This window comes from Pipistrellus hanaki, assembly GCF_964339955.1.
Source record: "Pipistrellus hanaki genome assembly, chromosome: 7".
Taxonomy (NCBI): Eukaryota; Metazoa; Chordata; class Mammalia; order Chiroptera; family Vespertilionidae; genus Pipistrellus; species Pipistrellus hanaki.
The window spans coordinates 9,072,867-9,096,724 of record NC_140509.1 but is presented as its reverse complement, the minus strand read 5'-3'; the positions used below and the strand labels follow the sequence as shown (position 1 = coordinate 9,096,724).

The following is a 23,858-nucleotide window of genomic DNA, read 5'->3' as shown; positions in this document are numbered from 1 at the left end:
GGCACTCATTCACTGCAGTCTGAACTCACACCAATGGTACAAAAACAAACAGAGGAAAAAATCTATCCCTCAAGGAGAGAACTAATAGTCACATTCACAAAGATGCATAAAGTCAACTGACTATAAAATGTTCTCTGAGTGCAGAGATGTTAAAATGTAATTATGTTTTAGACCCGATAAAATAAAATATTATTACTCCCATTTTCCCCTTGAGAAAATGGAAAGGTAGGGGAGTTAAGCACCTTGATCGAGATCCGAGGGCTACGGCATAACCCCAGTTCTGTGCCTGAGATTACCGAGGCCTGCTTTTCCCCATGATGCAAATCACGTTGGAAGAACAGATAAGGGCAATGGCACTCCCTCCCTCAAGGAGGATGCCGATTCATTTCTGAGACAATATAAATATATCAACTATTTTAAAAATGGTAATGGAATAAGTAAAACCAGAAAGAACAACTACTAATTCATGTACTATATGTCCCAGGTATGAGGTGTGACAATGACATAATTAAATTAATTGTATGTGGCTTAAGAACATTAACATTATTTCATAGTTAACCTTATGTGTCAGAATTCATATTAGATGTGTCATCTGTAGATCAAAAAAAGATTCTAATTAAAAAAAAAATGTGCCTAGAAGGTGTCCCTGCCACCCTTAATAAGGCAAGCCTACAAAGTACCCCCAAATCCAATGAAAAAGGCTTAGGGACAGCAACAAATGGACCCATCAGGAGAATGCCCTTCATCTGAATTTTAAACATCCTCTATAATAATGAAAGCGTAATATGCTAATTAGAATGGACATCTTTCCGGACAACCTTCTGGACAAAGCCAGGCCTGTGAGGGAAGCCCGGGTCCCGGGTGCCAGAAGGAAGCCAGTGGCGGCAGCCTGGGGAAGGAAGGCCTACTCTTGCACAAATTTCATGCATCAGGCCTCTAGTTACTTATAATAGTAGCTGCTTGAAGGCACAGTTCTTACCTATTTTTACACAATACTCAGACATCTTCTATGTGAAATGTGTAATAGTAGATTTGCCTAACACATAATACCAGGATGATAAAATTTATCAACGAGCAATGGAAGCATGAGTCCTCTGCACTTTTCCTGCTCAAATGACAGTGACAAACTAAACAGAAATTGTTGATTGTTTTTAATAAAAAGAAAGAAAGTGAGAAAAAAGGAATCTGTGAAACTACAAAAATAGTGGGTGTATTGGGGGGAAGCAATTACATGACAACACTATTAATACTCCAATTTCAAAAGAAAATGTTTGAAACATTCCTACATCAGAGAATGTAAAAAGCTCAATAACAATAAAATGATAGTAATAATAGTAATAATGTATATCCATAGCTAGAACAACTGAACGAAGTGTTATAACTGACTAGGATGAAAAGAACACCAGCACTAAAAGATGTGAAAAGTATGGAAATTTAAGCAAGTCTGTTGAACCAAGAAGGTAAAATCAGTAGACCTTAAAATCTAGAGGTCTTGATAACAATAGGAACTATTGTATCATTTTTCCACGTTTATTTTTTATACTGGAAAGTTTTAAATGTGTAGAAAAGTGAAGAGAATAGTCTAATGATCATCTATCCCCACCACCAGATTTGACAAATGTTAGCATTTTGCTATCTTCATTCACCTATTATTTTTTACATCAAGAGCCACTTGTAGGTAGACCTTTCTAGAGTTGGCATTACATGTATGTGTACTTAACATTTGCTCCCTCAACTCTTGTAACTCCAAATGCTTGTGACATGTGATCATTCTAATTTTCTAATTTTTCTTAGACACAAATTTCAATTGCACATGTTATAAAGCTGAGGAATTAAGTCCTTGATCTAGAGTGAGCCACGCAATAGCCGTATTTCTCTATCACCATGTAATCTGGGGTTTTTTGCTCATGGTCACAAGCACAGAAGCACCTAAGATGTTCTTATATGGAAAGATTTTAAAAAGGTTCCCAACGTAAGTTCAGTAGCTGGTACGAGGAGTAGAAGTGAAGAGAATACTAGGTGTGCCAGTTAATAATTTGGATTTTGTAATCAGAGAAAACCTGGTAATTTCAAAAGAAACATCAAAAGTGCTTTATTCAAAGTAATGTCCATTGCTAGCTACACATTTCCCCCATCTTTCAGGTAATTTGCGGATACCCTCCCAATAGAACTTTTCTTGTTTTGAGGCAAACCATTCAGAGACCCAATTTTCCACTTCTTTGTACGTTTTGAAGTGCTGCTCAGAAAGTGCATGTGCCATTGATGGGAACAAGTGCTAATATGAAGGAGCAAGGTCTGGTGAATACAGCGGGTGGGTTAATACTTCCCAGGATAGATCTTTTAACGTGTCTTTAACTGGTTTTGAAGTGTGTGATGCTGCGTTATTATGAAGCAAAATTACTTTGCCGTGTCTTCTGGCACATTCTGATCAATTCATGATCAAAGCGTGGTTCAAATTGATTGTTGTCGGTAGTGATAAGTATTAACGGTTTCACCTGCTTTTAGAAGCTCATAATATCTAGTAAAATTTAAATCATCATTCTTCTTTGTTAACAACAACAATAAGTTGTAAATGAATTAAAATCCATCATCTCTTTGTGGAATCAATTTAAAAACTGCTTCTGAGAAGTCTTTCTATCCTCTTTCATGGTGCTTCCTGGTGGATGATTGATTCCCACATGGCAATAAGAATTGCACCTGTCCAGGACTCTCAACCCACTTTTCCCTCACCACCCGCATTAAAATCCCTGGCTACCAATATTCTCTTGGAATATATATATGAAATATCCCTACATATCCCTCTTCTCCAATATAAGGGATTCGGAATGTAGACTCTTCCCCTTTCCCTGCCTCTAGGATGAAACTCGAACCCAAAATGATTGGTTACCCAGGCTATATGGCCAGTGGTGCCCTGTATGTGGAGGATTTGACTCTCTCTTCAAAGATTAATGGAGAATGTCAAACATGTATGTCGAACACTAATGTAAATTATTTCAAGAGCATATAAATTTAGAGAATACCTTGAGGAGGCAGCAAAGTGAAGTGGGGGGAAATATAACTTATAATGTCAAAGAGTGCTGGATTCAAATTCAGCCTCATCACTTATACTTGTAGAAATGCTCAAGTTCAGTTTCCTAGTCTTTAAAACGAGGACTGTTGTGAATACAGAATGGAAATATATGGAAATGCCTACAGTGAAAGACCTAGGTTCTCAAGACGGTGGACATCTTTAAAACCACAACTGCCCGAGGTTCTCAACAAAAACTGGGTTCCTTGATTTCCCCGCTCTATCTAAAGAAAGGAGAGAGCCGAAACCGGTTTGGCTCAGTGGTAGAGCGTCGGTTTGAAGGGTCCCGGGTTCGATTCCGGTCAAGGGCATGTACCTTGGTTGCGGGCACATCTCCGGAAGGGGATGTGCAAGAGGCAGCTGGTTGATGTTTCTCTCTCATCGATGTTTCTAGCTCTCTATCTCTCTCCCTTACTCTCTGTAAAAAAAATCAATAAAATATATTTAAATAAAAAAATAAAGAAAGGAGAGAGGGTTCTCTTTCATTTTCATACTTCACATAAAACATTATGAAATGCCAGATAACTTATGAATAAAAAACTAATAGAAACTTAGAAAATTAGAAGGAAATGGTAGTACTAATATGTCCTTTAAAGGAACTCTATAGAAATATTATAAGAGCCGAAACCGGTTTAGCTCAATGGTAGAGCATTGGTCTGCGGACTGAAAGGTCCCAGGTTCGATTCCGGTCAAGGGCATGTACATTGGTTGCAGGCACATCCCTGGAAGGGGGTGTGCAAAGGCAGCTGGTCGATGTTTCTCTCTCATCGACGTTTCTGGCTCTCTATCTCTCTCCCTTCCTCTCTGTAAAAAATCAATAAAATATATTATAAAAAAAAAAAAGAAATATTATAAGAAAAGTAGGTTCAAAACTAGAAGATGGCTCCTGTTAGAAACTACTAGTAGAAGGTGCATCACTGACTAGCTGAGTGATGCTGGTAAAGTCACTGTGTCACCCTGAGTTTTGATTTCCTAATCTCTAACCTGGTAGATAGGTTCAAAGACGGCCCCAGTGATGTTCATCCTCACAGTATTCACACTCCTCTGTAATCCCTTCTCCTGTGTGTGCACTGGCCTGCCTGACTTGCTTCCACCGTACAGAATACGACAGACGTGATGGAGCGTCACTTGTGAGATAACAAGTATATTTGTCTTGTTTAAATCACAATGGATGTCATCTTTATGTTAATACATTATATGTAATGTTGGTTAAAACAATATAGTTTTAATCCATTATAAATATGTAATGGGGAAATAAATCTTTTAAATAATTTTTCTGCAGTATGTTTTCCCATATACACATATTCTTATTTTTAAATGTGGTAATTTTTAAGCTACACTTTTAAAAGCATACTTACTAGATCATAGTTATAGAGAGGTTGACATACTTTTTCTAGAGTGTACAAATATCTGACATTATCTTTTGATTCATTTGCTGTATCTGTGATTCTTGCATCCAATTCGCGCCAATTCTAAGAAAAAAAATGTATAAGAATTCTATGACACATCCAAATACGTGAGTGTGCTAAAGTTTAATCAAGTAATTCAATATATATACACTAAAGTAGTAGATAGTTAAAGGTGGTTGATATATATTTTTATTATATTATTTAAGACTTAAAGTTATAAATATTTTAAATGTACTAAAACTAAGGATTTATTCCATTGGTAACTAACATCCTGTCTGTAGGCTTAAACTGGATCTGCTTCAATTTGGAATGACTTTCCTAGGTTAGCTATGTACATTATTCTGGGCATTCAAGTATGGGTCAAGTTATGAAAACAGAACATTATTCCAAGAAAATATTCCTTATCAGAAAAGTGAACTTTTCATATCCAGCAAGAATGTCCAGAGCTGCTCTGGGACCATGGTGGATTGCCTTTTTCAACATATATAACAACTGATTAATAGCAATAGAATAAAGAACTCCTAAAATCAGTACAAAATAACTTCTGAATTTTTTTAATTGAGGAAAAATATAAACAGTTAATTCACAAGAAAAGCAAATAGCCAATAAACTTTAAAAGATGACCAACTTCACTATAAATAAGGAAAAGGCAAATACAACAAGTCATTTCCACATGTCAGATTGAAGGGGGAAAAATTAACTGTTTAATAAGTATTGACAAAGTTGCTGAGTATACACCCTTGGGAAATACTTAAATATATGCATACAGAAGTTTTAACTGCAGCAATGTTTGTTAACACATAAAAAGAAACTATTTTCCTCAAAAAAATTAAATACAGAGTTAGCATCTGATCCAGAAATTCTACTCCTACATCATATCTCCATGCAAAAACCTGTACAAGAATGTTCACAGTAGCATTGTTCACAATAGACAAAAGTGGAAACCCAAATGTCTATAAAGTGATAAACAAAATGTGATATCATTTGCAATGGAACATGTTAAAAGTAATGAAGTACTGATACATGCTATAACAGGAATAAATCTTGGAAACATCTTAAGTAAAAGAAGCCAACAAAGATTATTCCATTTATATAAAACTAGAGGCTCAGTGCACGAATTCGTGCACCAGTGGGGTCGCTCAGCCTGACCTGTGGGATAGGGCTGAAACCAGCTCTCCAATAACCCCTGAGAGATCCTGGGTTGCAAGAGGGCACAGGCCATGCCAATCAACCCCACTGGTGCATGATCGGGCTGGGGAGGAACCACAGGAGCGCTCTAGGGCATGTCCAGCCTGTCTTGCTCAGTCCCAACCAGCCAGACCCCAGTAGTAAGTTAACATACCAGTTGGAGCATCTGCTCCCTGGTGATCAGTACACATCATAGCAACTGGTCAACCGGTCGACTATCTGTCCCCTGATGGTCAGTGCTTGTTATAGTGAGCAATTGAGAGGCCTTAGCATATCATTAGCATATTACATTTTGATTGGTGGAATGGCCAACTGGACGACTTGACAGCATATTAGGCTTTCATTATATAGGATGTCCATAATAGGCAAATAGAGATGAAAAGTAGACTAGAAGTTTCTTAACCCTGGGGGACCGGGGCAGAAGAAGGATGGGTGAAAATGGGAGGTGGCAACTAAAGTGTACAGGGTTTCTTTTTGAGGTGATGAAAATGTTCTAATATTGATTATGGTTATGGGGGCACAACTATGTGGATATACTAAAAATCAGTGAATTATACTATTTAAATGGGAGAAATAAATAGAATTGACATATTAAGACTACATATTAATTCCTCTCAGTGATGCCAACAGTAATCAAGGCTCACCTACAGTTAACATTGTTGAGGGAAAAAGAAAGAAAACTGTCTTTCCTATTTATCTATAAATTGGAGGCCCAGTGCATGAAATTCATGCATGGGTAGGGTCCCTACCACCATGGGTAGGGTCCCATGCACCAGTGGGGTTGATTGGCATGGCCTGTGCCCTCTTGCAACCCAGGATAGGGTCCACTGCCAGCTGTGGGCCGGGGCCTTTCTTTGTTTCCCACCATCCCTTGATGGTCAGCGCATAGCATAGCAAGCAATTGAACTCCCAGTCATTCGAACTCCTAAGGAGACATTTTGCCTATTAGACCATATATATATATATATATATATATATATATATATATATATATATATATATGAAAATTATTAGATAAAACGTAGTGTATTAATATTTGGAGAACTACAAAGCTCAGTCTGACCAGCATAATTCTCTAAGACATGATATTGGGGAGGAAGGGTAGATGGTGGCATAGGTAAATACAGTACTCACAGCCTCCCACAACCACTTCAAAATTACCACTAAAATACAGAGTAACCATCATTCAGAACCACCTGAAATCTAAATGGAAGTCCTACAACTAGAGAACTAAAGAAGAAAGCACATTGAGACTGATAGGAGGGGCAGAGGGTAGAACAGACCGATCTGACGCCCACGTGTGGCATTTTTATAATTGGGATGGATATATTGGCAGCAAAGGCCTCCCATGAGGAGCAAGGAGTCCCAGTCCCACCAGGCCCCCAGCCCAGGGTTCCAGAGCTGGGAAGAGGAGCCCCCATAACTTCAGGCTGTAAAAATTAGTAGTGATGTGGCTGAGTGACAAGGAGACTGCTGGAGACCCAGATAGTTATTCTTAAAGGGCCGGTGCACAGACTTACTCAGACTTGCTCCCCCTGAGCTCCAGAGCTGGAACAGTGGCTTGGGTGAACCCAGGGACATATGGTGAGGAACTGGATTGTCTGGCATCAGGGCAAGAATTCAGTAGAGGCTTTATCCAAGAAAAGGGAGCTTACAGGGTCATTGTTCCTATGCTGAGACCTCCCCCATCACAGAGCTGACCGATAGGTGCCATATCTGAGTCTCCATCAACTTGACTCACACTGTTCACTCCATCTGATGATTCCCTGAGACCCTACCCTACCAAATTTATAGTACCACTCAACCTGTTAGCAGCAGTTTTTCCATATGAATGGTCTGTCCTAACTCAGGATTCACTCTTTCCTAAAATCTCTCAAACAAGCAGAAACTTGGGTCAGCATGCCCCAAAACTATCAATAAAAGGCCCAATACCCAGCCTTAGCATCAGCCTGCCTTGCTTCACAGCTGGGCCTACCTTGGGTACTTCCAAGCCCAACTAAAGTAGCAGCCACCAGCACATCATTCTGTAGCTCCTTTGGAAGGCCCTAGAGCCAGTGCACCTGGTGTACAGCTTCAGCCACCCCAGATTACAACTCTAACACCCATGAGTGACTGACTCACTTAAGAGGCAGACTCAGTAAGCACCCACTGAAGCAACTCTTGTTCCATAGGGGTGTCTCCTGAACGGCAGCTTTTCTGCTGTAGTTACAGCTAGTACTCACAGCCAATAGGCCTGGGGGTCAATTCCTCCCAGTTATGTCACCTACAACAAGACTATGCACACAACCCACACATGGCTGCACCTAGAGTGCCCAGATCAGGCGACAGCTTCAGGACACCTACTTCACAAGGCCACTCTACCAATTCCAGGAGACATAGAAGCTCTACCTAATACATAGAAACAAACAAATGGAAGCAGCCAAAATGTAGAAACAAAGAAACATACCACAAATTAAAGAATAGAAGAAGCCCCCTGATAAAGAACTAAATAAAATAGAAGCAAGCAAACTGCTAGATACAGAATTTTAAAAAATGGTTATAAGAATGCTAAAAGATCTTAATGAGAGCTTCAATGGGTTTAGTGAGACTCTCAAGGATCTTAGTGAGAATACCAAATACATGAAAAAGGACCAATCAGAAATGAAGCATAATTAACTGAATTAAAGAATAATTTATTCTTTATTTCAGGGAATCAACAGCAGAGTCAAAGATGTTGAGAATAAAATCAGTGATATGGAATATGAGGAAGCAAAAAGCACCCAAACAGAAGAGCAAAAAGAAAAAATAATCCAAAAATATTAAGATAATGTAAGGAGCTTCTGGAACAACTTCAAGCATACTAACTTTCTCATCATGGGGGTGCCAGAAGGAGAGAAGATATTGAAAACCTATTTGAAGAAATCATGATAGAAAACTTCCCCTATCTGGTGAAAGAAATAGAGTCCAAACAAGATAAACCCAAAAAGGCCCACACCAAGACACATCATAATTAAAATGTCAAGGGATAAAAACAAAGAGAGAATCTTAAAAATCATAAGAGAAAAGCAGTTAGTTACCTACAAGAGAGCACCCATATGACTGTCAGCTGATTTCTCAAAAGAAATTATGCATGCCAGAAGGGAATCGCAAGAAATATTCAAAGTGATGAAAAGCAAGGACCTACAACCAAAATTACTCTACCCAGCAAAACTAGCATTTAAAAATAAAGGACAGATGATGAGATTCACAGACAAAAAAAAAAAAAAAAAAAAAAAACTAAAAAAGCTCATTACCACCAAACCAGTATTACACGAACTGTTGAAAGGTATTCTTTTTTAAAATATAGTTATATTGATTTCAGAGAAGAAGGGAGAGGGATAGAGAAATAGAAACACTGATGAGAGAGAAACATCATCGATCGTGTGCCTCCTGCACACGATTTAGGATTGAGCCTGCAATCCAAGCATGTTCTCTGATCAGGAATCAAACTGTGACCTCCTGGTTCATGGATTGACATTCAACCACCAAGTAACACCAGGGAGGAAGAGGAGAAAAAAAGACTAAAAATATGAACAATAAAATGGCAATAAATAAATATCTATCAATAAATGAATGTAAAAATCAAAATAAATGAACAAGAAATACAATGAACAAAATAAACTGATGAATAAAATAGAACCACAGGCATGGAAAAATGGAACAGACTGAGGAATCTCAGAGGGAATTGAGGGGCGGGGGGCGGGAAGAGATTAACCAAAGAACTTAGGTACATATATGCATTACCTATGGATACAGACAACAGGGTGGTGAAGGCCTGGGGCAGGGTGGGAATTGGATGGAGGGGAAAATTGGGGGAATAGGAGACATCTGTAATACTCTCAACAATAAAGTTTTTTTTTTTTAATAAGATATGCTATTGGGAGAAGAGGGATTGAAGAATAATACATTATGATACTGTTATAAAAAAATAAAAACACAAAATTATGTCATTTCATATATAGGGAGTATACTCATCCTATATAATAAAAGCTTAATATGCTAAGTGTCTGGTCATCTGGTCAGCCGTTCAACCAATCAAAGCGTAATATGCTAATGTATGCTAAGGCCACTCAACTGCTCACTACAATGTGCACTGACCACCAGGGGCAAACAATCCAACTGGTAGATTAGCTTGCTGCTTGGATCTGGCCATTCGGGGCTGAGTGAGACATGCCCTGGAGCCCTCCTGTGGTCCCTCCCTGGCTGGGCAACCTCCCAAGTCCCTCCCTAGCCCCGATTGTGCACCAGTGGGGTCGATCAGCCTGGCCTGCACCCTCTCACAATCTAGGACCCCTCAGGGTATGTCAGAGAGCCAGTTTCAGTCCAATCCCACAAGCCAGGCCAAGGGACCCCACTGGGGCATGAATTCATGCACCAGGCCTCCAGTATATAGGTATCACAGAATGAGCCAATCAGAGAAAGACAATTATCACATGTTCTCACTCTTATGTGGAATCTAATGAACAAAATAGATCCAGAGACATAGAAGCATGCAAAAGACGGATGTATTTCAGAGGGAGGGAGAGGGGAATAGGGAGGGAGGGAGGGGGATGAAGATTAACCAAAGAACTTATATGTATATATGCATAGCCCATGAACAAACAATAGTGCTGTGAAAGCCTGAGCATGGGGTGGGAGTAGGGTAGAGAGGGTCAACAGGGGAAAGAACGGGACATCTATAATACTTTCAATAATAAATATTTTTAAAAACCAACAAATAAAAAATTTTGGTTATCTCTATGTACTTATCATTCAGGAACAGGAGTTAAGGGATGGGAGGGTGTGTGATTAAAAGATACTTGCTTTAATTCAAACATAGACAATAGTATGGTGGTTATCAGAGGTGAAAGGGGGTCAAGGAGGTTGAAGTGAATAAAGGGGGTCAAATATATGGGGAAGGAAGGAGACTAGACTTTGGGTGATAACCAAACAATGCATTACCCAGATGATGCATTATAGAATTGTATACTTGAAACTTTATAATGTTACCAGAGGCCCGGTGCACAAAATTTGTGCACAGGGAGGGGGTGTCCCTCAGCCCAGCCTGCACTCTCTCCAATCTGTGACCCCTCAAGGGATGTCCAACTGCCCATTTAGGCCCAATCCTGATCAGTCAGACATCCCTCTCACAATCCAGGACTCCTGGCTCCCAACTGCTCATCTGTCTGCCAGCCTGATAACCCCATAACCACTCCCCTGCCAGATTGATAGATGTCTAACTGCTCCCCTGCCAGCCCGATTGCCCCTAACTGCCCTTCCCTGCAAGCTTGATCACCCCCAACTGCCCTCCCTTGCAGGCCTAGTCCCTCCCAACTACCCTCCCCTGCTGGCCTGATTGCCCACAACTGCCCTCCCTTTCAGACATGAGTCCTCCCCTGCTGACCATCTTGTAGTGGCTATCTTATGTCCACATGTGGGCTACCATCTTGTGTGTTGGTCAATTTGCATATTAGGTAGGATAGAGGCCTGGTACACGAGTGGGGGCTGGCTGGTTTGCCCTGAAGGGTGTCATGGATCAGGGTGGAGGTTCCCTTGGGGCATGGGGTGGTCTGGACAAGGGGCCTATGGTGGTTTGCAGGCTGACCATGCCCTCCACCCCCAGTGACCCAAGCAGAGGCCCTGGTATCTGGGATTTATTTATCTTCTATAATTGAAATTTTGTAGCCTTAAGTGGAATCCACAGCAGGCCAGATTGTGCGGGAAGCTTGGCTTCCTTCTTTGCCAGGGAAACCCAAGCCTCCTGCTCACTCTGTGGACACAACCATCTTGATTGGATTAATTTGCATACTTGTTCCTGATTGGCTAGTGGGTGTGGCTTGTGGCTATAGTGGAGGTGTGGTCAATTTGCATATTACTCTTTTATTAGATAGGATTACCCAATGTTACCCCAATAAATTTAATTTTTAAAAAGAGACACTTGTTTTATCTGCACTGTTTAAAAATCTTACAAAAGATAACGTATTATCTATAATAATAAAAGCATAATATACTAATAAGACCAGACATCTGAATGACCTTCCAGATGTCATTCTTGACATGCTTCCAGATGAAGCCACAGCAGTGGGGACTGAGGCAGAGGTGGTTAGGGGCAATCAAGAAGGCAGGCAGAGTGGCTAGGGGCAATCAGGCCAAAAGGCAAGTAGATAGGGGAGATCAGGCAGGCAGGTGAGTGGTCAGGGGTGATCAGGCAAGCAGTTGAGTGGTTAGGGTGATCAGGCAGGCAGTCAGTTAGTGGTGATCAGGCAGGCAGGTGAGTGGTTAGGGGTGATCAGGCAGGCAGGTGAGTGGTTAGGGATGATCAGGCAGGCAGGCAGAGTGACTAGGGGTGATCAGGCAGGCCGGCAGAGTGATTAAGGGTGATCAGGCCAAAACCGGTTTGGCTCAGTGGATAGAGCGTTGGTCTGAGGACTGAAAGGTCCCAGGTTCGATTCCGGTCAAGGGCATGTACATTGGTTGTGGGCACATTCCCCGGTGGGGGGTGTGCAGGAGGCAGCTTGTCGATGTTTCTCTCTCATCAATGCTTCTAGCTCTCTATCCCTCTTCTTCCTCTCTGTGAAAAATAAATGTTTTTTTTTAAAAAAAAAAAAAAAAAGGTGATCAGGCAGGCAAATGGTTAGGGGAAATCAGGCAAGCAGGCAAGTGGTAGAGGCAATAAAGCAAGCAAGCAGAGTGGTTAGGGGTGATCAGGCAGGCAGGCAGGAGAGCGGTTAGGAGTCAGCAGTCCTGGATTTTGAGAGGGATATCCAAAGGGTCCCAGATTGGAAGAGGGTGCAGGCTAGGCTGAGGGACCCCTCCCCCATGCACAAATTTTGTGCACCAGGCCTCTAGATTGTTATAAAGATGTCTTTTTATATTTTTTTAATTTTTAAAAAATATATTTTATATTGATTTCAGAGAGGAAGGGAGAGGGGGAGCAAGAGATAGAAACATCAATGATGGGAGAGAATCATTAATTGGCTGCCTCCTGCACACACACACACACACACACACACACACACACACCACTGGGGATCCATCCGCAATCCAGGCATGTGCCCTTGATGGGAATCAAACCCTGGACCCTTCAGTTTGAAAGCCGATGCTCTATCCACTGAGCCAAACTGGCTAGGGCAAAAAATATAATTTTTTAAGGAAGAGTAAAGAAAAAGAAAAGGAGATGAAAAGAATCAAGCTAAACTGTTAATAAAGATAAGCTATAGGAAAAAGTGAAATGTATGATGAGAGGGCATTTTCGCTTTTGACTTCTCATGTAGTTCTTTTATATATGTATTTTAATATTTTATTGATTTTTTACGGAGAGGAAGGGAGAGGGATAAAGAGTTAGAAACATCAATGAGAGAGAAACATTGATCAGCTGCCTCCTGCATGCCCCCTACTGGGGATGTACCCACAACCAAGGTACATGCCCTTGACCCGGAATCGAACCTGGGACCTTTCAGTCCGCAGGCTGACACTCTATCCACTGAGCCAAACCAGTCAGGGCTCATGTAGTTCTTGACCTCAATGAGTTTCTGTTGATTTACAACTTCAAAAAAAAATTTTTTTTAATAGCAATCATCCCATACTAGTATTGTTTAAATTGGTGTGCAAAATTTTGAGGACTTAATTTTCATTTCTATACTTCATTTCCCTCTTCTGGGAATAAGTTATTATATGAGAAAGTCTTACTCAAAGATGAATACTCCTGCATATATGATGTTCATATATGATGCAAAGAAGCAGTTCCAGAAGAGTAATTTTCTAGTTGGTTGTTCTGAACTATATCAAACTTTAAAATACAGGCCTTTTTACCTTTAACAGTTTGGAGTGTGCAACATTAAGCACATTTATGACAGCCTTACAACTTGGCCCTTTAATCTGTTCAATGATGTAATTGAATTTGGCTGACATGCGTTTCCAGTGCTCCAGTTCAGTGAGTGGGCCTGAGTCATCAGCTTCTTTTCTCATTTGCTCACTCTCAATAAGTACCTACAATCAAAAATATTCACAGAATAGAGAAATGTTACTTTCTTTTAACAGTTAGTTACTTTCATCTTTTCAAAGGAAACTAAAAGTATAAATGACATTCAACATTGAAGAATAAAAACTGTTAACAGACTAAGAATAGATGGGAACTTCTTTAAAATGATAAATAGTACCTAGCTACCAAAAATCTACAGCAAACATACTTAAGGACAAAATTTTAGAAAATATCATTCTAAAACCAAGAACAAGACAACTCTGCCACTATCACAACCCACTTCCATTCAACCTGGTAATGGAGATCCCAAAACAAGTTAAGTAAACAAAAGAATTCCAATAAAAATTAGAAATGAAAAAGCAAAGATGAATCATCACAGCTGACATGGTTGACCACATTCTAAAAATTCAAAAATATCTAAAAGATAAACTTTTACAATTAATGAAGCCATGGTGGGAGAGGCCAAGGCAGAGGTGGTTAGGGGAGATCAGGCTGGCAGGGGAGAGCAGCTAGAAGCGACCAGGCTGACTGGGGAGGGCAGTTAGGGGTAACCAGGCCGGCATGCAGAGGTAGTTAGGGGCTATCAGTTAGGCAGGGCGGCGGTTAGGGGCAATCAGGCTGGCAGGCAGATGTGGTTAGGAGCCAGCGGTCCCAGATTGCAAGGGGGATGTCCGATTGCCAGTTTAGGCCCGATCCCTGTGGGACACCCCCAAGTGGTCTCGGATTGGAGAGGGTGCAGGCCAGGCTGAAGAACCATCCCCCCACACACTGTGCATGAATTTTATGAACTGGGCCTCTGGTGTATATATAAATACCAGTAGCATTTCTTTAAAATCATAGAACAATCTAAAAATGTAAATATAAACATATAGCATTTGCTTGCTATAACAAATAACAACTATATCAAGAGATTAACAAAAGATGTACATTATCTTTTTGGAGAAAATTAGAAAACTTAAGGACAAAATTTTTGTTTGTTCCAACAAACAAAAGAAGACCTACAGAAATGGAAAGATTATACCAAGTTCGTGAATGGAAAAATTCAGTCATATAAAGATGGCATTTTTCTCTAAATTAATGTATACATTCAATGAGGTTTCAATCAAAATCTCAAAAGGGTTTTTGATACTTGATAAACTAGCCTTAAAATTAAATTTGAAAGAATTAACCAGAGGTAATAAATACAATTTTGAAGAAAAATACAGAAAGGGACTTGCCATACCAAATACTGATTTAGTAAAAAGCTACAGAAATAAAAGCAACATGGTATAAGTACAAAAAAATAATAATAATAAGTAAGTAGACCAGTGGGATAGAAAAGGGGTCCCAGAAACTTGTTATGTTACAGAGTTGATATTACAAATTTGTTAGGAAAGAATGGCCTTATTAGACTAGCAGCTTGGGACAAATTGGCTGACAATATGGAAAAAGACAAAATTAGATTTCCTACCTCACATTGTACCCAAACACACAATTCCAGAAGCAATTCCAGATTGGACAAAATGGTAAAGCTTTTAAATAAAATATAGAAGATAGGGGTAAAACAGTTACCACTGAGGGAAGAAAGGAGAATTGAAGTTGGGAAGAGGAATACTAGGGGATTGCAAAGTGCTAGCAGTGCTCTGTTTCTTAACTTGCGCAAAGCTTATACAGGTGTTAATTTTGCAATAATTTATTTATTTTATTGTATTGTATTTATTCTGGAGTATTTCACCATTTAAAATAAATAATGTAGGAGAATATCTTCATAACACTGGAATAGAAATGTGTTTATGGGACCATCTGAAATTGCAGGACACAAGATGAACCAAGAAAGGATTAACATCCAGAAAATACTATTTAAACTCCAACAATTCAGTAAGATATCATCAATCTGAAATATAACTACGTAAAGGAAATGAAGAAGCAATTCAACAAAGAGGAAACCTAAAGAGCCATTAAACATACTCAACCTCAACTGTATTCAGGGTAATGCAAAATAAATCAAGATACCATTTCACACCCAGTATATTGGCAACCATTAAAAGTCTGACAATCCCAAGTGTAATGAAAATCTGAAGAAAGGGAAACTCTCATATGCTTCTGTACAAAATATTATAGTTAATATTTTATAGTTACTATAATCACTATTTGGAGGGCTTTGCAATACCCAATAAATTATCCATACATTACTGCTCTCAGCAGTTCCACTGGGAAATTTATTTTTTAATCCTCACCCAAGGACATATTCCCACCATTATTTATTTATTTATTTATTTATTTATTCATTTATTCATTTATTTATTTATTTATTTAGAGGGGAAGGGAGAGGGAGATAAACTCTGATGTGATCCCAACCAGGGATCCAACCGGCAACCCAGGTATGTGTCCTGACTGGGAATTGAACCCCCCACCCTTTAGCACAACACTCCACTGGGAAATTCTTGAACATGTACAAAGGAGATCTGAACAAAGATATTCATTAAATATGTATTTTTATTATTTGCAATAGCAAAAAAATGTAGAAATAACTATCTTTCTGAGGGAATCAATAAATAAACTTCTCTAACTTCTTAAACAGAAGTTACTAGACACCATTTAAATGTCTCTTAGATGTCTGAACATCTATATAATAAACTGATTTTTTTTCACAGAGGAATACCATACAGTGAATGAGCTAAATTTAGTTGTACCAACATGAATGAAAGAGAATGTTGAGGGGGGAAAAACACCTATAAAAGGATCCTTTATAATATACTGTTTATGTAAAGATTTTAAACACAAATATATTATATCTATAATATAAAGCTTATAAATTTGTAAATGCAATAAAAGTGTCAAACTTTAAAGAGAATGGGAGGAGTCAATAACATCAGAATAGTGGTAATACAGAGGGAGGGAGAAGAAAGAGTTAGAGACTTTAGTGAAAATAAAAAAAAATTCTGAAGCAAATAGAGCAAACTAGAGGCTGGTGCCTAAAAATTCGTGCACTCAGGGGGACCCTCAGCCTGGCCTGTGCCCTTTCACAGTCCAGGACTCCTCGGGGGATGTCCGACTGACAGGTTAGGCCCACTCCCAGGGGGATCAGGCCTAAGCTGGCAGTCAGACATCCCGCTGGGAGCCAGGGAGCCCTCAGGGGATGTCCAACTAATGGCCCTGGGGAGCGGGCCTAAGCAGTTAGTCGGACATCCTTAGCACTGCCACCACCACTGTGCTGGCCAGCCATGAGCCAGCTTCTGGCTGAGCAGCGCTCCCCTGTGGAAGCACACTAACCACAAGGGGGCAGCTCCTGCATTAAACTTCTGGTGATCAGTGGGTGTCATAGCAACTGATCGTTCCCAGTTGTTCTGTCATTAGGGTCAATTTGCATAGTATCTTTTTGTTATATAGGATGGTATCTGTTTAATCTCAGTTACAGAGATGCGTGTTATTTGTTTCCTATACCTTTTAATGTTCATAACTTTTCATAACTTAAATTGTGATGGAATTTTTAAAGATACAAATGAGGCAAAATACATAGTTAATTTTTCAAACCTATTGAAGTTCTATTTTTAATCCAGAAAATGCTTGTAATTTTAACCATGATTTATGGAACTCTTCTTAACCTAATTACAAGCTTTTCTACCTTCTTAAATAGAGGATAGTAGACATAATTTAAGCTTTTTTAAATGGCTAAAGGTCTATATAATTTGAATAACTGAATTAAAGAATGCAAACGACTCTTAAAATTAACTTTTAAATTTTAAATCAAATGACCCTTTTGATGTTTAATTCCTGTTACATTATTCATAGGTGATAATCCAGCCTCAAATTGAATACTTCCAGTGATTCAGCACATTCCATTTCCATTTCTCTCCTGATAGCCATCACTCTCTCTGGCTTACTTCTGCCATACACATTTAACTTCACATGAAATCCCCTCAAATCGTTGAAAATACCATGTCATTCCTACACCCCCTTTTTCCCAGGTCAAACGTCTCCATGTTCTTTCCTTGAATACATTGTTCAGTGCCTTGGCCTATTTTTCTCTGCACTGCCCATTTATTAATAACTTATAAAATGTCTTTATATATTATGGATACTCTTTGTTATGCATGCTGATAATATAACCTCCCAGAAAGGGATTTATCTTTTAACTTTATGGTGGTTTTTGACATGTGGAAGTTACTAATATCTTTCTCATATAGCCAAACCTATCATTTTTTTTTTTTTCTTTCATGGCTTCTGGGTTTTGTATCTTGCTTAAGAACATATTATTATAGTCTTATGTTCTGCTTCATTTATAGCTTTTTTTCTTTTGTTTTTGGTTTGTTTTGTTTTGTTGGTCTTTTTTTTAAATGTTTTTTCTTCTTCACATAACTGTTTTTAAGTCTGGCTTCTCTCACACATGTTTTTGAGATTCATGTTTTAATGTTCTTTTTTCACTTTTAGCTTTCATGTTTATGTCTACTATCCACCTTGAATTAATTATTGTGTATGACAAGAGGTCAAGGTTGGTTTATTTTTTATGTCTGTGGGGGTTTTTTGTTGTTGTTTTTACAGATCTCTCCATTTCCTGCACTTATTCTGCTTAATTGGAGGCTATTTGCTACAATTGCCCAACTACTGATTTTCTTATTTCAGGTTGCTAAGTCTCCTATGTCAAACTATTTTCTTTTCCTTGCTCATTTTTGCAAAAGAGAATCTATATTGATTGATCATAATAGTTGGAGAGGACCTCCTTGGCCAGCGTGTGGGACAGAGCTGGATTTCCACAACGGGTTACAACTCCCCCTTCCTCCAGGGGCCGAGTGGGCGGCTGCAGGAGGTTTCTGCTGAGCAGCTCTGCTCTTCAGTTACCTAGTGACACGTGGAGACAAATTCTGTGGCCAGCATTCCAGGCCGTGGCGGAGTTTCCAAAGCCCTCCAATTTTTTTCTCTGCAACTGCACCTTCCTGCTTCCAACATAGTTCTATGCATGAGAAGGAACATCAGAAATGCTCTTGTATAACTCTTGCATGGTCAAGATTTTTCTCCCCGTCCTCACCTAACTGAAGACTTTCTCTCCTAGGTCCACTGTCCTGTGCTCAGGAGCTAGAGATCTGCCACCTGGCTCCTAGAGTCCTCTTTCCATCTGGGGCAATTACATGATTTTTAGTAGTGTTTATAAGTTGGCACCTCTCAGAAGGTTGACATACACCCCGTTCCTAACATTGCTTTTGTTACTGCCAGAGAGCACTTACATGTCTAGAGTAGTACTGGTATGAATGAGCCTAGTTTGGACATCTTTGTCAACCCAGACAATTCCATTGACCAATCAAAAGGTATTTATTTAGTGCCCAGCACTGTAGCTAGTCTCTTCATTATGTTCTTTTCCTCTCTCTCTCTCTCTCTCTCTCTCGAAGAATATAAACAATATATGAAGTATTAGAGATAAATGTTGGCTACTCCTGATTCTTCATTATTTCATTCTCAACCCATAATGTTATAGTTTCCTTCTTAATGTGAAAAATATACTAAAATTGATTTTAATTGGTCCATAGAGGACAATGAATTTTGCACTGGAGTCAAGAATAGGCTAAGTTTCATAACAGAATCTAGAAGATTCCTCTCCCCTTTGCTTTTAGAGATAAATTGCAGTGCCTAGAACACAGATGTGACAATGATGCATGCCTGATGAAATTACTTGAGTTAGCTCACCTGTTCGATCTGTTTGTACCATATCATCAACACGTCCTCTAGCTGACGAACAGTTTCAGAATTGCTAGCTGCGACTGTCACTTCTTCAAAGCTTTGCAGTTTGGAAAAATCAAAGTTGTCTACACTCTTTAACTTAACTGTTCCCTCAATACTTATTCTAGCACCTAAAAGGGAAAAAATATTGAGAAGAGGTGTTTAATGTCAATGTGTTAAATATCACAATGTGGTTTCAAGGTGTAATTACTAAAAAGTTAGAGACCTAATAGTTAATAAAAATATAAGTCTAATTGATCATTAGGTTGTGAATTGATTTGTTAATAAAATTGTCCTTTAACAATAGAAATAGTGTAGTTATATATTTAAAAGAGAGTTTATAATAAATTATGTCTTTTTAAATATAGTGGAATTTTTCACAAATAATATAGAAAGAGAATCCTCCTGCTGTAATAGAAAACAAAAATGACAACTTAACTTACTCCTGCAAAAGTCCTGAAGAAGAGAGATGCTAATGATTTAGTATCTTACCTCTCTGAGATACCTTAACATCTTTGGTACCTTAACATCTTCTTTTGAAATGGAATATATTAAACTCATGCTTATTTTTAATAACATATAGTTCATTTTCTCATTTTTAGTAATGTGTTAGACAAGAAATGTTATACTTACCATCTAAAAATGAAAGATATCTGTTGATTGTTTCAGTAAAAATGTGTTTTTCTGACTCTCCCTGCTTGGATTGGTTTAAAGCACCCCAATTATTTGTTGCAAGGATAGCTGGCAGAAATATCTTTGCCAGCATATTCCTGATCCCAATTAGGAGTCCTCTTGAGGCATCCAGGAGAGTAACCAGCACTTCCTGAAAGGGCAGTGTTCAAATGTTTTTACATGCTGATCCCAATAAAGAACTGAAAATCATAACCTATTTTACATTACAATAAGCACAGACAATACATTTTATAAACTATTAGGAAAGCTTAAGTGGTTGTGAGTATTAGAGTTCTAAAATCATCAAACTTATATTCTGCCCTCAATTTACCATTTACATGCTTGTTCAGCAAGTAAAACTTCCCCTGGTGCTTTAATTTCCACAGAGGGACGGAGATGTGGCCTGGAGCCTGTGCAATGTGAGGGAAATGAAACTGGGCCTTCTGCATAAACAAAGTTTTCAGGTGAAAGTTGCCCGGTCTCTGAAAAGGGAATCATAAACACTGTGCCAGTCTAGGGAAAAAGCAACAAAACTAGCCTCTGCTCAGAGTTTTGCATGGAAAAACATTGGTCAAAGGTTACAAACTTTGTTATTGGTATGTTTGAGAATCTACCATGAGGCATGGTGATTATAGTTAACAACTAGTGATCCGGTGCACGAAATTCGTGCACATTAAAAGGGAATTAGAGGAAATAATTTAATATTGTTATTTGCCCTCTCTCTATAATAGAAGTGGCAGAGATGAAAGAAAATTAGTAAAATGTATATGAAAACCTTCCTCCTGTCAGAGTCTGGGGCTTACCACAGACCCAGAGTCAAATCCCCGCCCACTCACATGCACCTCAAAATCGCATGAGACTCAGACCCGGCTGCCTCTCCTGACATTGGGCTAGATCCAGACCCAGCCAGTCCCACCCTTGTCAAGCCCTGCCAGGCAGGGGCCATAGCTTCAGGTCCCCTGGCCTAGCGCCAGGACACGGGGTGTGGCCTGAGGTCCCCCAGCCCAGACCGGGGTGGGGGGCATGCCTTGAGGTCCTCTGTCAAGCCCTGCCAGGTGGGGAACACTGCCAGAGGTCCCCTGTCAAGCCCCACTGGGTAGGGGGCATGGCCTGAGGTCCCCTATCAAGCCCCGCCAGGTATAGGGGGAGGCATAGTCTCAAGTCCCCCAGCCCAGCACTGGGAGGGAAGGGCACAGTTTCTGGTATCCTGTCAATCCCTACTGGGTGGGGGCATGGCCTGAATTCCCCCGACCCAGCACTGGGGGTGCACCTTGAGGTCTCCTGGCCTGGTGGTGAGGTGGGGGGCATGGCCTGAAGTCCCCTATCAAGCCCCACCTGGTGGGGGGTGCAGCCTGAGGTCCCCCAGCCTGGTGCTGGAGCAGGGGGAGCAGACTGAGGTCCCCTAGCCCAGCACCAGGACGGGAAGCACACCTTGAGGTCCCCTATCAAGCCCTGCCAGGTGGAGGATGTGACCTGAGGTCCCCTGTCAAGCCCCACGGGGGCAGGGGAGGTGTAGCCTCAGGTCCCTGCTGATTGCTCATTAAGTCTCCTTATGGGAACTTGGCCTCAGCTGTGGGTGCAGCAATCTTTGTGATGGAGTGATGGTCAATTTGCATATTCCCTCTTTATTATATAGGATACCATATTATATACTTGAAAGCTGCTCAGAGGGTAGATCTTAAATATCATTACCAAAAAAATAAAAACTGGTAATTATGTGAGGTGATGGAGATGGTAATGCTACCATGGTAATCATTTCTGAATATAAAGTGCATTAGAGCCCTAGCCAGTTTGGCTCAGTGGATAGAGTGTCAACCTATGGAATGAAAAGTTCCATGTTCAATTCTCAGTCAGGGCACATGCCCAGGTAGCAGGCTCAATCCCCAGTGTGGAGCATGCAGGAGGCAGCTGATCAATGATGCTCTCTCATCATTGATGTTTCTATCTCTCCGTCTCCATTCCTTTCTGAAATCAATTATATATATATACACACACACACACACACACACACACACACACACACACACAATATATATATATATATATATATATATATACACATATATATATATACTTAAAAAGTTCATTAAATCAACTTATTCTACGCCTTAAACTTATACAATCTTATATGTCAATTATAACTCAATAAAGCTGGAAAAATCTTTAACTATCTATTTGAAAACAAAATATAAACATACCTCATGAATATTTTTAAGATTTATGGCACTATCATTTTGACAGCGAACAAAAAATACACACTTTCCTTTTAGTTTCTCCGGGACTGCATTGTCTATATACAATCTCATCATTTTTGACCCTTTCGTTACTCCAGCAATAATTCGACCACACTCTGAAAACAACAGTCAAGAATTTAGCACAATATCACATAACTGATCAAATGTTGGGAATTACTCTTCTCCTTACCCTGCCGCTTCTTGCTTCATTTTATTATAAGACGTTTTTGGTATGATTGTGGCATCAATTGTTTTTTGTCTACAAAAAGATGTCAATCTTGGAATTTTTACATTGGGGCTTCCTCTGGTTCCTCTCCCCGAGTTCTGCACATCCGTTCCTTTTGGCCAGGCCTCAGGCAGGGCCTACACACAAACTGGTCCCTATCCCATCCCCCTCTCTTGCCTACCTCATCCCAATCTATCTTTCAAATCTCGGTTGAAACACCATGTCTCTGGGAAGCTCACTGATTCCCCTGAGAAGATTCAGTCACCTATGGAATATATTCATAGCACCCAATTTATATTAAATTCTTCCTTGAACTAATTTCAGTGGAAATTAATCATTTAATTATAAATCTTGCTTTGAATTAAAAAAACTATTAATCTAATTCTGTTAGATGGCTGGTTGTAATAGTAATATGCAGAAATCAATAGTTTTTTCCATTTACAATAGCCAATTTAAAATAAGAAAAATGAAAATTGTAATTCCCCATCACAAAACCACAAAAATGATTTTGTGTGCCCTGCCTGTCTTCCTTTGAATTCAGGGGGTTCCTCCCATCCTGTCATTCCCGAGATACCAGCCTCAGAGCCCTGCAGTGGTGGGCACCTGAAAACTAGACTAATTAGGCTCTCTTGAATGGAGACACACAAAGATAAAAGGGAATCTGAGAGATGTCAGTCTGGTGATGAATGCAAAAACAACTGCCCTGAAATCCATGGAAATGCTCTATTCCTGCCCTTTCCAAGGCCTGGTGGTTCAACTAATTCTAAAATTTGTGAATACCCAGACACCTTTTTTCTTATTTAAGTCAGAGTCTAATTCTGTTGCTTGCAGTCAAAGAACCCTGGTACTATATAAAAGCTTAAATGCTCATTCATAGCGGTTGGGATGAGAGCTACCTCTACCTTTGATAAGAGAACCTGACTTTTCCCATTAAGCAATGTGTACATTCCCTGGAAAACAGCTGCTTTCTCAGCCTCCCTATGTAGCCATGTGACACAGTTGTGGCCAAGAAGACAGCCTGGGCTTTCCTGAAAAAGAGGAGGTGTGTGACTAATGAGGCCCTTTCCCACAAGTGCCTTGGACCTGGTTGTGATGCCCAGAGCTTCATGGAGAAAACATGAACATAAAGCCAACATATTAAGAATGGCAGAATAAAAAGAATCTGTGTTCTGGTGGCATTGCTGAGCATTTGAACCATTGCTAGTCACTGCCTCCCTTGTTACGAGAGAAAAACAGACCCACTATTAGGATTTCTGACTTACAGCTGAACATAGTCCCGGGTGGCAGATCATAATAAGGGAATGGTTTCTAAAAATCACAATGCAACTGTACTATGGGATACCGAACAACATTGTTTAACATAGAAAATGTCAACTGCAAAAAGCTAGTCAAA

At 39.7% G+C, this 23,858-nt stretch overlaps 1 protein-coding gene across 1 annotated transcript in view; it reads right to left on the bottom strand.

Moving 5' to 3' along the window:
- The window catches only part of DNAH8 (dynein axonemal heavy chain 8), a 255,491-nt gene extending 233,162 nt beyond the window's left edge, over positions 1-22,329 (bottom strand). Inside the window, exons 1-5 of the mRNA XM_084889523.1 lie at positions 22,204-22,329; positions 19,967-20,156; positions 19,301-19,464; positions 13,474-13,650; positions 4,426-4,539 (exon numbers count right to left, since the gene is read on the bottom strand). Coding sequence (XP_084745649.1) covers positions 4,426-4,539; positions 13,474-13,650; positions 19,301-19,464; positions 19,967-20,156; positions 22,204-22,314 — 756 coding nt within the window. The 5' untranslated portion in view covers positions 22,315-22,329. The remainder of the gene's footprint in view (positions 1-4,425; positions 4,540-13,473; positions 13,651-19,300; positions 19,465-19,966; positions 20,157-22,203) is intronic.
- Positions 22,330-23,858: the final 1,529 nt, after the last annotated feature.